At 35.8% G+C, this 15,218-nt stretch overlaps 1 protein-coding gene across 3 annotated transcripts in view; it reads left to right on the top strand.

Annotated features, from left to right (window-relative positions):
- LOC149088524 (protein trachealess-like) overlaps positions 1-15,218 on the top strand; it is a 294,081-nt gene that overhangs the window by 35,190 nt on the left and 243,673 nt on the right. The window contains exon 1 of one of the 3 annotated variants that reach the window (XM_089248057.1): positions 12,632-12,709. The exons of the other annotated variants lie outside the window; for them this stretch is intronic. Coding sequence (XP_089104183.1) covers positions 12,672-12,709 — 38 coding nt within the window. The 5' untranslated portion in view covers positions 12,632-12,671. Of the gene's footprint in view, positions 1-12,631; positions 12,710-15,218 lie in introns of those variants that run through there. 3 annotated transcript variants of the gene reach the window in all.

Below are 15,218 nucleotides of genomic sequence, written 5' to 3'. Positions count from 1 at the left end.
CACGTATCTCCCAATCATCTTCAAAGACTTCCTATGCGCTTCTGAAAATTCATGAAGACACCTCCCACGAACTTCCAAAATGTACACGCACCCCGAATTTCAAATATTTCCAGCATATTTTACATGCTCCGTATATTAGTTTGATTACTTATACGAAAATCATGCAATTCATATTAAAAGCATGTTGTTTGTGTACATGTATAGTTTGCGTACATAAGTAAAAAAAAAAAAGAATGAATTTTCTGTACAAAAGAATTTTTCTCATAGGAATTCCCACATTAAGGTAAGCAGAACATTTACTTAGATAAAAGAAACAGTAAGAGAATTCCGCGCTTCACTTCTCGAGAAATACTCTTCTGTAATATTATTTATTACTTCATGCTTCGTGTAAATGACGTTTTTACGACAAAAAAAAAATAAAAAAATAAAAATTCTTACATTAGGTTTTTTCGTTATCAATGAGAACGAGAGGGAGATTCCTCTTATTATTATTTTGCCTCCACGCTGTACACATGGAATCGTACCTGACCGAAAACGATGAACGATTCGTTCACCGACATGCACTGCCGAACGCAACGAGAAGATAATTCGAATAAATTGATGCACATGGTTGCCGTCAACCAACAAAAGAAAGAGCATGTAATAACAAAAAATGAACGACAAAGAATTCCGTGTTTTGCATAATGGTGCATTTTCCACTTTTTATCTTTTATCGCACCCCTGTATTCATGAATAATGAATAGACAGATTTATTCGAGAGACTGCAAAAACCGTTTCATTAAAACGAACACTTTACCGACCATTATGAATTGAGAAAGCAACGATGTGCTTTGATAAATGAATTTGATTTTATCCGATACCAACACGTCCCGTATTTAACGGGACTTTTCGTATTTTTCGAATTTTTTTGGTCATTCTGTATAACATGCATGTCCAGACAAGCGCGAAAGAATTCGCGCTTGTACGTAATTTTAATTGAAAATTGAATTAAATATTATAATTTTTCCAATTTTTATTAAAAAAATCGCATTGAATCGAAATTCCAAATTTAATCAGATATTTTATTTTAATTTAAATACAGTTGAAGCTCGATTTGATGAACTTAGAATTGGCGAATTTTTTAGAAAGTCTGTGTGCGTATATTTCCGTCAATCCCAAGCCCGGTGTATGGTTGCGTATTTACGGGGGGGGGGGGGGTCTTAGCGGACTAATAGTATAGCCCAACGCGGCAAGTTCAGAGAGGCGGCAAATTTAAGGAATGAATGGGCAAGAAAACTAGTAGAATGTGAAAAGGGCGGCACGAGGAAAATTTGTATAACCATCAATTTTTCCGCCTCTGCCCAGGCAGCAAGGAACTAGGTCAGTGAGTGACAAAAAGAGTGACCTAGTAAGTTTGCAAGCAAGTGAGTGAGCAAAAAAAAAATGACTCAGAGCGTGAGCACACGTGTGAATGATTAAACGAGTGACGTACAGAGCGTGAGACTAGTTCAGTTAATGACCTAGAGCGTATGTGAGTGACCAAAACAGTGTGCAAGCATGTGAATGATTAAACGGGTGACGTACAGAGCGTGAGACTAGTTCAGTGAGTGACCAAAACCGTGTGCAAGCATGTGATATGAAAAACCAAACAAGTGACTTACAGAACGTGAGCAAGTACGTGAAGGATCAAACAAGTGACTTACAGAGCGTGAGCAAACAGGTGAATGACCAGACGAGTGACCTACAGAGCGAGCGATCAGATCAGTGAGTTTCCTTAGAGTGTGTGCACGTATGTGAGTGACAGTGTGAAACATGTGAGTGACAGTGTGAAACATGTGAGTGACAGTGTGAAACATGTGAGTGACAGTGTGAAACATGTGAGTGACCAAAATAGTATTCGAACACGCGATTGACCTAAATAGTGTGCAAACATGTGAGTGACCAAAATAGTGTGCAAACATGTGAGTGACCAAAATAGTGTGCAAGCATGTGAGTGACCAAAATAGTGTGCAAACATGTGAGTGACCAAAATAATATGCAAACATGTGAGTGACCAAAATAATATGCAAACATCTGAATGACTAAAAGAGTGACTTTAGACACACAGTGTACTTGCAGGAGAGTTTGGGAGGTCAAGCGGGTTGTGTAGCACACAGGGCGTCGAATTCGAGGAAAGAGTAGTCAAGAAAATCAGACTAAAAACGGGAGAAGGGCAGAGAAATTCATGTGGTCCACTGGCGGCAAAACCATAAATACGCCTCTGCCGATATAACGATTTCCCCCGATTTAACGAATAAAATATCCACTTTGTTATAATTGGGGGGGGGGGGTTCGATTTGCACACACTAGAAAATCGATACATACATTGTATACACGATGGAGATATTCGTTCCACAATAAACCGCTCATGCGATATTCATGGTCATATTCCGTAATTTGCATCAAATGAGGTGAAACAAAAAGAAAAACCACCAGAAAGAAAAATAAACGGGATTTTTTTTTTGTTGAAAATCGATTATTTTATCAGTTTTTCTTTATTTTATAGGGAAATTGATCATTTAAGTACTCTTTTTTCCTTCTTTTTGGAGAATATATTTATCTTTTAATAACCGTGTGTTGGAGATCGATAATCAATGCCATCCATTATCAAAGATCACGATCGGACGATCACGGTTTCGGAATTGATGTCTGGATCGAATCCCGTTTAGTGGATCAAATTAAAATAATAACGTTTGATCGGTTTTGTTTTATTTTCAATTTTTTCCGGTTTTTTTTTTTTACCCCTTTTATTAAGGACGTTTGACGAAACTGTATTACAGCATAATAATAGGCCATCACGGCCTGTTATTATGCAGGAATTTTGGATAATTATGTCGCAGATTTATCAGTTTTTCAATACTGCCTGTGCGGTTTGGGTTATTATTAGTGATAATCACTGCCCACAACATTGATGTTGTTCACGAAGATTTTTTTTCTGTGATTTTGGCGAGCTGATTCCGAATCTGGCATTGCATATTGGTTCTAGTTTTTCAGGTAAAATGGGAATTTGATTTCTCTCTCTCTCTCTCTATGGTGAATACGTAAGGGGTCATTCAAGTATTACGTCAGCATCGATTAGGGGGGGGGCTGCTGACTTTTGATGACAGGGTGGTAGGTTGAACGATGCTTACGTCATCAACCACATTTTACAAAACACTTTAGAGAAATGTGAAATATTCTTAATGGCATCTTACTCGTTGCCCCAAAAACGAGAAAAACCTTTCGCTAGTTTGTGGGCACCTGAGCTAACATTATTCTTATTGATAAACCCTCTATATAGAGCCACTTTAATGATCTCTAAATGTTTCGGGGATTCTTCAAGTGATCTGGAAATGTGCGCGGGCCTCTCAAGTGCTCTAGAAATGTGTCGTGGGCCACTCAAGTGCTCTGGAACTGTGCCGTACGTCAGTCAAGTGATCCGTAATTTTGCCGTGGATCACTTAAGTAATCTGGGAATGTGCCGCGGATCACTTAAGTAATCTAGGAATGTGCCGCGAGAGTAACTTGAGTGATGTAGAACTGAACTGCGGGCAGCTTAAATGCTCCAAAGCTGTGTCACATGTCACTTAAGTGATCTGTGAATGTGCCACGGGCCGCTCTGTAATTGTGCATTTCACTTTGAAAATGAGGTATCGATTATAGAGAGGGAGAAAATATATACAAATACAAAGCCACAACAGGCAAATTGCCCAACGAGGTGGCTGACTTAAGAACATCATGGATCCCCGAGCCATTTTTTGGAGGCCCCTACCTACTACTGCTACACCACACATGCACCCCCCCCCCGCGGAACCCCAAAAGAATCGGTACATGCGGGACTGCGCGTGTACGTGTAGTGAAACCTGACGTAAAGTTTTTTGTTTCTCTGCAATGCTTGTTATGTGTAGTGCTGCCATCTGCCACCAGTTTTTCTAACTATGAGTGAAGTGTTATGATTGAATGATTTATCGTTGTAGGACTGCTGCTCTCTGTGGCGAGACTTTTTAACGGGGAGATCGGCTCTCATTTGCGCCTTGAACTTGATAACCACAGAAAACCAACTTCAGCCGACCACCACTGTGGGGTTCGAACCCAGATCCTCGCATCGCGAGTCCGTCACTATAACCACTCGACCATCACAGCGGCAATTCATCACACATCAGTTTTCGCCCCTGCGCAACGCATCTCAGTGACTACAAGTGCTTCTTATGGTCACTTTATGTATACAATTTAATTAACGAAGAAGCAAGTTATTATTACTATTGACGCATATTTATTTTGTCTTATATTACCTTAGAGTGATAGTGATATTAATAATAAAGTTTAAAATTTATAGAAATTGAAAAAAATTGTGTATTTCAATAGAGTTGGAAAAAAAGTCTATTCTCACGCAGAGGCAAATTACTCTGGTACAAGAAAACAAATCGAATACATAATTTAGTCGATAGAGGGCGCAAAAAACCATCCTGGAAGAGGTTATTGGACCTGATTTTATTTCGATCTCCTCTGCGTCCGAAACTTCAGTAAAGTTCGAGCCTGTGATTCGTGGGTGAAGTAAAGCAACTTCACTAATTGTGCTTTATTCACCAATGTCAACATCACAATGAAAATCATACGTAAGAGCCTGTGACAGGAAAATTTTGAAATCAGAAGTTGTTAATTTTACTTTTCGCATTTTACAGGACTCTGATTCGCACATTTCCATTGATTTGCTTTCGCGCAGCGACTTCTATCGACGAAAGTTTGAACTAATTAATTTTTTTTGCACCAGAAAAATCTTGGTGAGAATATCTTTTTCCGCATACAAATACATATGTATATATATGAATACATCAATTCCTTCAGTTTTAATGAATTTTACAACTACCGTAGAACCTCTCGATAACGGATATTCATGGGACTAAAAATTTTGTCTGCTAATGGGGAGGTACGATATACAGCGGAAACCTTTTATACAACATTTTCATACATAATTTCACACGTATACGGCGTTTGACTTCGGTCCATGGGTAGAGATACTGGGGTTATGGAAGGGGGGGGGGACTGTCAGCGTCTAAGATGAAGCCGATTGATATTTGCGTATATATGAATTGACATCGTCATCATCGTGCCCCCCTCCCAGACTTTCAAGTGTATCTTCGCCTATGCGTCGTAATTGGTTCCATACATTTTAATGTTGAGATGTATAATTATATTACTGAAAGAGTAACCGGTGATTATATTGAAAGTAACACCAATGGCTATAGAACATAATCACCAACCGTCTCGATAAAGAAAGTTTGATTAAATTTCACAATTATGTATAATTCCCAAATAAAGTTGGAAAGGGATAAATACGGAAAATCTTATAGTACCTCTTTCTTATCTTCATTAAACCAATTAATTATTTTCACCCGCGCATGATACGTGCACATTAATTATATTTTGCAATAAAAATTAAATTACATTAAAATAAGTGCGAAGAAAAAACATTAATTTCAACGTTATCAGGCTTGTAATTTTGGCTTTCTTCACACGTAATCAACAAACAAAACCAACACATTGCTATTCGAATTCACCATCCTGGACTATAATTATGTTCATAGTTTACCTTTAACTGGCGTTGTGAAAATTCTGTGCGTAACTGGCATTTTGGGGTAATTTTGACCCCAGCAAATATTAGTTCATTTTGAAAAATCAACAAGAAAAGAGTCTCCATAAAACCAATGGGTTTGTTACATGACTTCATTCATCTGTGAATTAATTCACTAAATAATTTTTTGAAATGTCTTTAATTGTTTTCCCAAAAATGGTCTTTTATTAAGACACACATTCGAAAAAAATGGAGGGATGCGAGACTTTTGAATTATTTTTAAAATTATTTATTAAATTTTTTGAATGCAATTTTCATGATTAAAAACAGATATGATCAAAATATACTCAGAAAATAAAATTTACAAATTAAAATAATGTTTACTACATTTTCACAAGCACCAAAATTAGTCTTATTTCCAAGTCGGAAACACGGTAGTTGAGAGTTAAGTAATTACAGTCGAATCCCGTTATAACGAACTCTAAGAGACCGGAGAAATCGCTTCGTTATAGAGAAATTTCGTTATAAAGGAATTCTAGGTTTTTCCATTGTTCCTATGTAAACTTATATGGGGAATGAGAAAAGTGTTCGTTAAAACGAGATTTTCGCTAAACGGTATTCGTCAAAACGGGATTCGACTGTAATTGCCTACTTATCCTATTCATCAACACGAGCTTGAAATTAAACACAATCTTAGTTGAATATGATAAACTCTCGGTTTATGACAAAAACTGAATAAATTAGAGTTTGCCTGATTTTATTGTCCGCTAACGGCAGTGAAATACATTAAAGCCCTATTCCACGGGACCAGGGAACCAGAAAAGTTTCCATTAACGGAGCTTCTACTGTGTATTTACGAATTGATGTGACACCCTGCATAATATTACTACGTATAATGAAAATCGTAACTTTTCATAGATTTTAGAATAAAAAATTCAAAAGAAGTTTGATGCTACAATCCATATAAAATGGAAGTGTTGAATTTCGCTGATTTCTTATTAAGCCGAAGAAGAAAAAGAATGGAAAAACAACAATACATTGGAAAAACCTGACAAGAAAATCGAACCTAGTAAAAAACCACGCTATTCGTTAACTACAATCGAAGGCTATTACTGGTATGGGTATCGGTGCCGTAGAACCGAGTTCCGGCATCATTTCGATATGAGGCTTCAAGTTCACTTCGCACGCGCCTTTAATGAAGACCGCACCTGTGTTTTTCCCTTGAAGATTCAAGTCGGGTTTTTATAGGCTCCTATAGCGAAAAAATGAATGGCTACGCCTTTACCCACATTGCCGACATTATACGTATAATAAAAGAGGCATTTAATACGGCTTGGCGGGTGGCATACACACATATACAGTTGAGCAGTGGCACACCTACTTAAACAGTTAACGACATTCATACTCAGTCTATAAATAGGAAAAAAAACACCAACTCTTATTTTTTTTTACGGGATCATCTATCAATTAAAAGCTGCCTTTTTACGTCGGATCTTCATTAGGCAGACCATAAACACAGTAATATAACTGTAGCAGATTATAACTATTGGGGTATAAGATACAAGTGGCCATTGTAAATTACGCTATATTGGGCCGAGAAAATGCAGGTACCCCTCTCTCTTTACGTGATTTCGCTAAAACGCGATTTTCAAAAGTTGATTTTAGGAATTTCAATCCGCAAAATTCGGCTTGGAGTTTATTCAGGGAAATAGGATGTTATGCACCTGTGTTATGTAACATAGTTAAAGCCTTTGACGATACGTTGAATTTTATGATGTAGCTGAGACAAACATGAGAGAAATTCTTAGATACAACGCGCCAGATCTTACTGATGAACAACGTTTCGTAAGATGTTGACGATTGCCATGAGAATTTTAATCGAAAAAAGCAGTTACAGTGCACCTAGAATTTTCATATTTGCGAAAAATATGCAGAATTCTTAAAAAAAATCACCAACGAAAAACGCAAATACGGGAAAAATACAAAACTTCTTATGCATTTCAACATGCTATTGGTGTCGTCTTCAGAGGATAAAACAATATCACGCTGACCGGGGATCCCACTTGGATTGATTACCAAATCTTAATTCGGTTGCTCAGCGAAAAAAAATATATGCGTCTGTTGAAGTCAAACGTCGTGACCAGAACGTAGAAAAATTCAAGTGATAATAGGTTGCCTTTTCTGCTGAGCATAACGAGAGAAACTGCCTCTCTAGGACAGGTGCCGATTTACGTTAGACTTATTTTTTAGGCGTTCAAATTTTTTTTCTAACATTAGCGCAGTTATTGAAAACAGCACTTATATTCCCGAAGTACAAAAATCTAACCATTGACAATTTGGGTTTACATCGTTGGTGGTTCATCAACCTTTATCACGGAGTTATCCAAGATCTTGAATGATTTGTCATTGATAATTATAATGCGTGTGTGGTTATTTTATAACCTGTGTTAATCTTCTTCGATGAAGCTGCAGAAGAAAAAAGAAAAGAAGCGAGAAATTAATTTTTTTTGTGCGCAAAGATTTCTATCTTATATTTTCCCTCCCAGTTTTGAATTGTGATTTACGATTTAGTCGCTTTTAGCGGCTGCTGAAGCACGTAATTAATTTGTTGTTATGGACATTGGTTTCCTGGAAAGGAATTAACTGATACAGTACTTGTGTATGTTTTAATAGGAATCAGAGAAAATATAAATAAATTCGGCTATTTGGCTATAGAGCATCGATTATCCGAATACCGATCAACTGAAACATCGGTTAACCTAAAGCGTTCCAGTCGCAAATTTCAACTTTGTGCGCTCTTATGTAGAATTTCCGCTAGCGGCTGCTAGTGCTTTCGTCAAATTATATAAATTACATATTCCCTAAAGGGATACAAAATATATACAGTTTTTGTGTGTTTAAACATCACTGTTCCTTTGTTTCATATAATGGCTCCTAATGATACTTGAACAACAACCACAGTCCCCAATTGTTTCGGATAATCGATGCTCTACTGTAATTAATTAGCACAGCCCAGAAAAAATTTCAGGGGGCGGCAAATTTTTTTGCTGTAAGTGTTTGTACTTTAATTATTTAACTGCCTAACAGAACGTTTCTGAAACTTTTTGGTGGAACTCTTGAAATGATTTTCATGTTTTAAGGAACCCTTATATAAAATAATATAAATATTCTAGGGAACCTATGTGGAGCTAATATCCATCCTAAAAAGTTATGCTGGTACTGGGTGACAATTATATAAAATAATATAAATGTTTAGGAAACCCTTGAAGCGATCTACATGTTTTGATGAATCATTGAAATAATATTCATGTTCTAGGTAGCCTTGAAACATCATAAAATTATACATATACAGCACATATTCAAATAGGCTTAAATTTATTGAAAATGTTGGGAAGGCTGAAAAATATTGAACGGTGGCGGGGATGTTTGTCACTGTCCAATATTTCTACAGGAATAATGTAGATGGCGGCAGATATTGGAAGAGGGTGGTGACTCGGGCCCATGGGCCGGGTACAAGTTTACGCCAATGCATGTTCGTTCAATCACCTAGGAAATATTCTTGGTGGTAGCTTTGTTTAGGTGTCTAAGGGCGTAAGTGTGAAATAGTCTGAATAAAAAGGATAAAAAAGGTCTTTAGCAGAATTCCCCAAGTTCTTTGCTGTACCACCAGTGCTGGACTTTACATTCTCAGCCGTAACTTAAAATAATAGATGCCCGAATCATTATTTTGCATGCCCGAAAAATATTATTTTTTGGATTTACTTAATTAAGAAAAAAATTGAAGAAAAAAAACGAATCAAATTATTTTCATAAAAACATATTGAAAGTGACATAATTTTTTAAATGGAAATTATGAAATAAATACGGAAATTCAAAACGAATGTGGTCAACAATTAAAAATCGGAAATTGGATATAACTGTTTATTAGATGTAATAAACAGCTAATAATAATTTCCCGCGCTCTTGGCGTCGGGAAAGAAGTCACCAAGTTACAATTGAATCCGCTTATAGATTCATGACCGATTTACGGTACGTGACCGGACTTGGGTATTCGCGGGCCAAGAGCAAAGTGGCCAAATCATCCGACTGAGAATCCGGGACAAAGCTTGATAAAATCCGGGACATAACGCAAATCAACTGGTAAAATCCGGTACATCTTGAAAAAAAAAAGAAGTATTCAGAGGACACTATAGTGCTGAATTGTAAGGCAATGAATAAAATTACCTATCAGTACTAAAATCCTGCGCCCTGTACGGTTTAGTTTAGTGTTCTTCAACCGTTTTCTCATGGCAGACTGCTGAAATCCAGTGAACACTTTCACGAATCGGCATAAATAGGCAAAATAGTTTACGAACCGGCGAAAAGAAAATATTAGGAGTAGGGTGACCATACGTCCCGTACTTCCCGGGACAGTCCCGGTATTTTCTGTTTTTTTGGCCGTCCCGACTTTTTGGCGAAAGTGTCCCGGTTTTTCCCGTATTTTACACGAAGTCTACTTGAATTTTTATTCTTTATTGAAGTCAAAGATTGACATTATTTTTCAACTCATAAATTATTTTACGATAATTACAACTACAGTATATATGAAAATATTAATCTCCCACATTTGTCTTGAACGTTTGTTTTCGTAGAATACATTTTAATCCACTGCAATTTGCAGCGATGCATCATTTCCGCCATTGTGATTTTTCCGTAATTTGAACAAAATTTGGCAACTTTGTTTGGTTTTGGCGATAATTGGCGATGTCCCGTATTTTCCCGTATTTGGAATCCCAGTGTCCCGCATTTATCTCGAGGAAATATGGTCAGCCTAATTAGGAGGGAAAATTTCCCCAAGTTCTGTATATAATACTTAATAAAATGATAAAAAAACCAATATAAATATTTTGTATTTATACGTATTATATTATAAAATGCGAAAAACCGCCCCTCTTCAAAAAAAAGAAAAGAAAAAAAAAAGGCTAGGACTATACTACTGCCACCTATTGAATGAAAACAAAACTATCTGTTACAATTCTCGGAATAAAATCGTTGTAGGTTTTAAACCGATGTGCAAAATGAAAATGAACAACATGTGGTATGGAACTATGATATTTTTTGATTTTTATTCAGCATACTGGTGTATTTTCATTTTTATTCAGAATACTTTCTCACCACACGTTGTTAAGTTTAAGTTTCATATATTACTTTGGGTTAGAATTGTTGCCGTTGCTAATTGGTGCGAAGTACCGAGAATTATGTGCTCTCGTCTTGGTTTCTCTACTTTGGTAGAGATATTGATCAGTCAATGGCAAAATGGTTACTTAAAAACAACCCATTGGTCGATTTTTTTTAAATATTATGAAACGCTCTTCAGGTATGAATAACGTTGAACATTTAACAATTATATTACACAAAATTAAACTATGGTTTATAATGCCTTTTTCAATACTTTAAAATAATCAATTCAGTCAGCAAAATGATTTATATTGTCGCAATTCGCAGAAGTTCTATCATCTTTTATACTACATTAGTTTACGCATATTTTCACTATGCACATCTCGGAAATTAAAAATATTCTCGTTATCTTGGAATATAAAATAATCCAATATTACTAAAGTAATTTACCCTGTCACAAGTTAAAAAAATTACCATTATTTTACAACAAGTTTACGGCATCTTTTGTAGCATATTGGTTTAAATCCGACAATCATTTTATTTTTAAGAGTTATAGCAGATTTCCTTTAGTTTTTGACAGATGGCAGCAAAATATACATACATTTGGCCAGTCCTGTTTACCACCCTCTTTTCAGAAATTTTTGTATCCCATTTTGTATACCTACTGCTTCTATCTCCCCCAGAGGGCGATATTGCCCATTTTGGAAAACACTAGTCTAGAGAAGTCGTCTTCAACCGTTTTTCCGCGTAGCAGGTATATCTATGAGAATTTCCCCCGGTCAGCGAAACATATTTCGCCAATTCACATAACACTGCATAATTTCAGACTAAACCAAACGCATTATACTGTATATATATATGGGTTTATATATTTTTTCTTTTTCCGTCAAATGGTCTGCGAATTATTTTTCCATTAATTTTTTGTCGGTCTAAAATTCTTTCGCCTATTTATTTAATATTGCCGATACGCAAAATATTTCTCTAATTTAATGATAAAGTAGACGCCACTAATTGGAATCGCGGATAATGTTATCATGTGGGTATTATTGTGACTTTGACTAAGTACTTAACGAACCAATATCATAACATGGAGAAAATTCGTTTCCGTTGATTCAGTTTAAGTTGTCAATTTTTTTGACGTTGTGTACTTCATACAACTCGCGTAGGATACAGAACACACACGCGCACTTCAATTTAAAAAATTCAGGATTTTCACAATAACATTAAAAAAAAAATCAAAGTTTTTTAATCAATTTTATATTCAGAGGCGCGAAATTTGAAAAATCAACTTTTGTGTGGCGGGTGTGCGGAAAATACACGATTTTAACGGGACAGTTCTCTGTAAATTGAACAATAGATCGTTAAAATAATATGACACATACATATCACTGTATCGTTAAAAAGCATTGCTCATACAACATTAACATTCCAAGTATTCAAACCACATCGAGATCGCACGGCAACAGAGATTGTTAACAACATTGTTGAGAAAACGAAAAATGTGGGCAGTGAAGTTTGATTTTTTTCCTGTCTTCTTAACTTACAAGACATCCATATAAAGGAGAAGTGGAAAAATGAAAATGAAAAAAAGAATCGTTTTATTTTTCAAGGCCGAACATTAAAACTCGTCAGGTAACATTCATTGTTCCCAACGTCACATATTTCCCGAAGAAATCATAATAAAATACGCCAATAAGATCACTTCACCGCCAAGTGACGCAACACGTGACGTCGCTTGCAAAAAAGAAAATCATGTGTATAGAAGAAAAAAATACGAAAATACGCATATACAACAATATTTTTTGTTGTTATTTCTCCTCGCGTATGATTCTTTTTTTTCTTTGCGTGTGTTATATTTGGCCCGTGCCCAGCATTACGAGCTATTTACGAGCTAATACGTCGTCATACGAGCCATGTCCGGCTTTGACATGAATCTCAGGAGCAGATGGCTACAGAGACTAAAATTTTAAAGATTCGTATAAGGTAAAAGAGCTTTTTTTTTTTCCTTGTGTTACCAGCCGATATACTGAAGACTTGTTTATTACACGCATTGTTTATATAATTATAATGACTTTGCCACGCCTAGTGTGCAATAGACGTTTTTACCAGAACATGTTTATTATTGCTGGTCACGTGCCTGTTCAAGGCTTCATACATGTCGCGAGGATGAAGACTAGAAACATACAGCTAGAAAATAACCGGATTTTTGTCACGTGATTGAAAAATTGGATCCGATAGATTTTGGATTTGAGATTAAATTTTTAGGATTTTTACATTTTAATAATTGGGATGGTCTTTTGGATAGACCTTTTTTGACATTCTAAATTATCTGGACTGAATTTTAGATTTGAATAGCTTAAGATTTTATCTACATTTTTTGATGTGGTTGGATTTCAGTTTCAAAGGCTTGGGATTAACTAAATTTATCGAATTCAGATTGGAGTTCTCGATGTTCAGGATCATCTCTTATACAGTCGAATCCCGTTTTAACGAATACCAATATAGTGAAAATCCCGTTTTAACGAGCACTCTTTCCTAATTCCCAAAATAAGCTTACATGGGAATAATGCATAAACCTGGAATTCCTTTATAACGAAATTTCGTTAAAACGATGCGATTTCTCCGGTCTCTTGGAGTTCGTTATAACGGGACTCGACTGTACATCCTGTAGATATCTCTTATATATGCAGATTGGGTTTTAACTTTTATTGGTGTCGGATGTTATAAATTTTTTGGATAGTTGAATTTTGATGGCTTGAGATTATCAAAATTTTTGTATTTTATATAAATTTAGTTTTACTGTTTACTTGTTTGAGATTATCTAAACTTTTGGAATTAAAATTAGGTTTCAGTTTTCACTGGTTCCAAATTATCTAAATTTTTAGATTTCAATCTTGGATATAGGTTTCATTAGTCCGGGATTATCTAAATTAATTTGTGTTTGATTACGGTTATTATAGAAGTTTTTTGGATTTTAAATTAGATATAAGTTTTTAACCCCTTCTTGGTCGGCGTCGCATGTCATGCAACCAAGAGAAAAAATTTACCGTTGAAAGTGAATTACGCGATTGTGCAATTGTTTTTTTGTATTTCTGAATATTCCTAACACATGGTGCAACTATAGTCCTACTATTTTTGTTTGTATTTTCTGTAATGTCGGCTGTCGTTACTTATTGACGCATGTCAAAATGGCTTTCATGATGGATTCAGAGAGTGAGTCCGAGAGCAGTGGATTCATTCTCAGTCAGAAGATAGTTCTGATTTATCTAGTGATAGAATTTATTCAGGGTTTAGTGAAACAGAAGACGATGATATGAGCTCAGTAAGGGTGTGGGTAGAAGAAAAAACAGTGAGCCCTGCTCCCCCTTCCTCGTTTCAATTTTAAGGTGATGTGGGACTTTGCGCCGTGCCATGTTTTGAAAATTTTCACACACAGCGCGATATCTGTTAGAACACTGCATACTAAAAAATTAATATTCAAGATATTTTTGATATCCATTTCTTTTTTTCCAAAGTGAGCAATAAAATAATCTGCATTAAATGATTTCAATGTGTTTTTCCCTCTTCTGATAGCAAAGAAAAATTGTGAAGCTGTTTTCACGATAATGTGAAACCATTTTCTAAAACTTAGTATTTTTGATAATTATTTTTACGCAGATATTTCTCTTAAATACCTCAAGGCAATAGATTTGATAAATATAGTACCAGACGATTTTTTTTTTAATTTAAAACTTGGGTGCATTGCAGGAAAAACGAGATCTCTCGATGGAATATTGGATCACTTAATGGAATGCTAATATTATGCGACCACCTGTAGGTCAAGCAAAAAACTGCTTGCTGACAAAAAATATATTGCATTTTCGAATTCAGGATGGAACATATATTAATTTTCAGCAACAAAAAAAAGTGTTATTTTTATCGGGAATTCGAAAAAAAAATCCGACCAACAAAGGACTTAATGGCTTAGGTTTATCCGTTTTTTCGATTTTAACAAGGTTTCAGTTTTTAAAGGGTTTGTGATTATGGAAATTTTTGTATTTTAGAACAGATTTTGCTTTCTATTGCTTTTGGAAATATCTAAGATTTTAGATTTTTTTTGTAATTGAATTTTGGTTTTTGGATTGCATTTTGGTTTTTTAACTGTGAGATTTTACCTAAATTTTGGAATTTCATATTATTTATTGATTTATTCATCACACAGCCCAGTAGGCAAGATTGCACTTACACTGGTAAGGAGCCATTCATGCATTACGTAAGCAGATTTTTAGCCATTTTTGACTCCCCCCCCCCCTTGTCAGCAAAATTCAGCAAAACACTGAGCCCCTCCCCGCCTTGTCAGCAAAATTTCGTCAGCAGCTTAGAATATTTCATATCTTTAAAAAGGGGTGGTTGATGACGTAAGCAACCTTCAACCCCTCCGCCTTCCCCCTTGTCATAAAAAGTCAGCAAATCCGAACCCCCCCCCCCCCCCCGATGCTGACGTAATACTTGA

Source organism: Pholcus phalangioides, unplaced genomic scaffold, assembly GCF_987345545.1.
Source record: "Pholcus phalangioides strain wild (caught in Gottingen) unplaced genomic scaffold, Ppha-v1.0 ptg000003l_1, whole genome shotgun sequence".
In the NCBI taxonomy this organism is placed as follows: Eukaryota; Metazoa; Arthropoda; class Arachnida; order Araneae; family Pholcidae; genus Pholcus; species Pholcus phalangioides.
The sequence above is the reverse complement of the archived record's forward strand: the minus strand, read 5'-3'. Positions and strand labels throughout refer to the sequence as shown.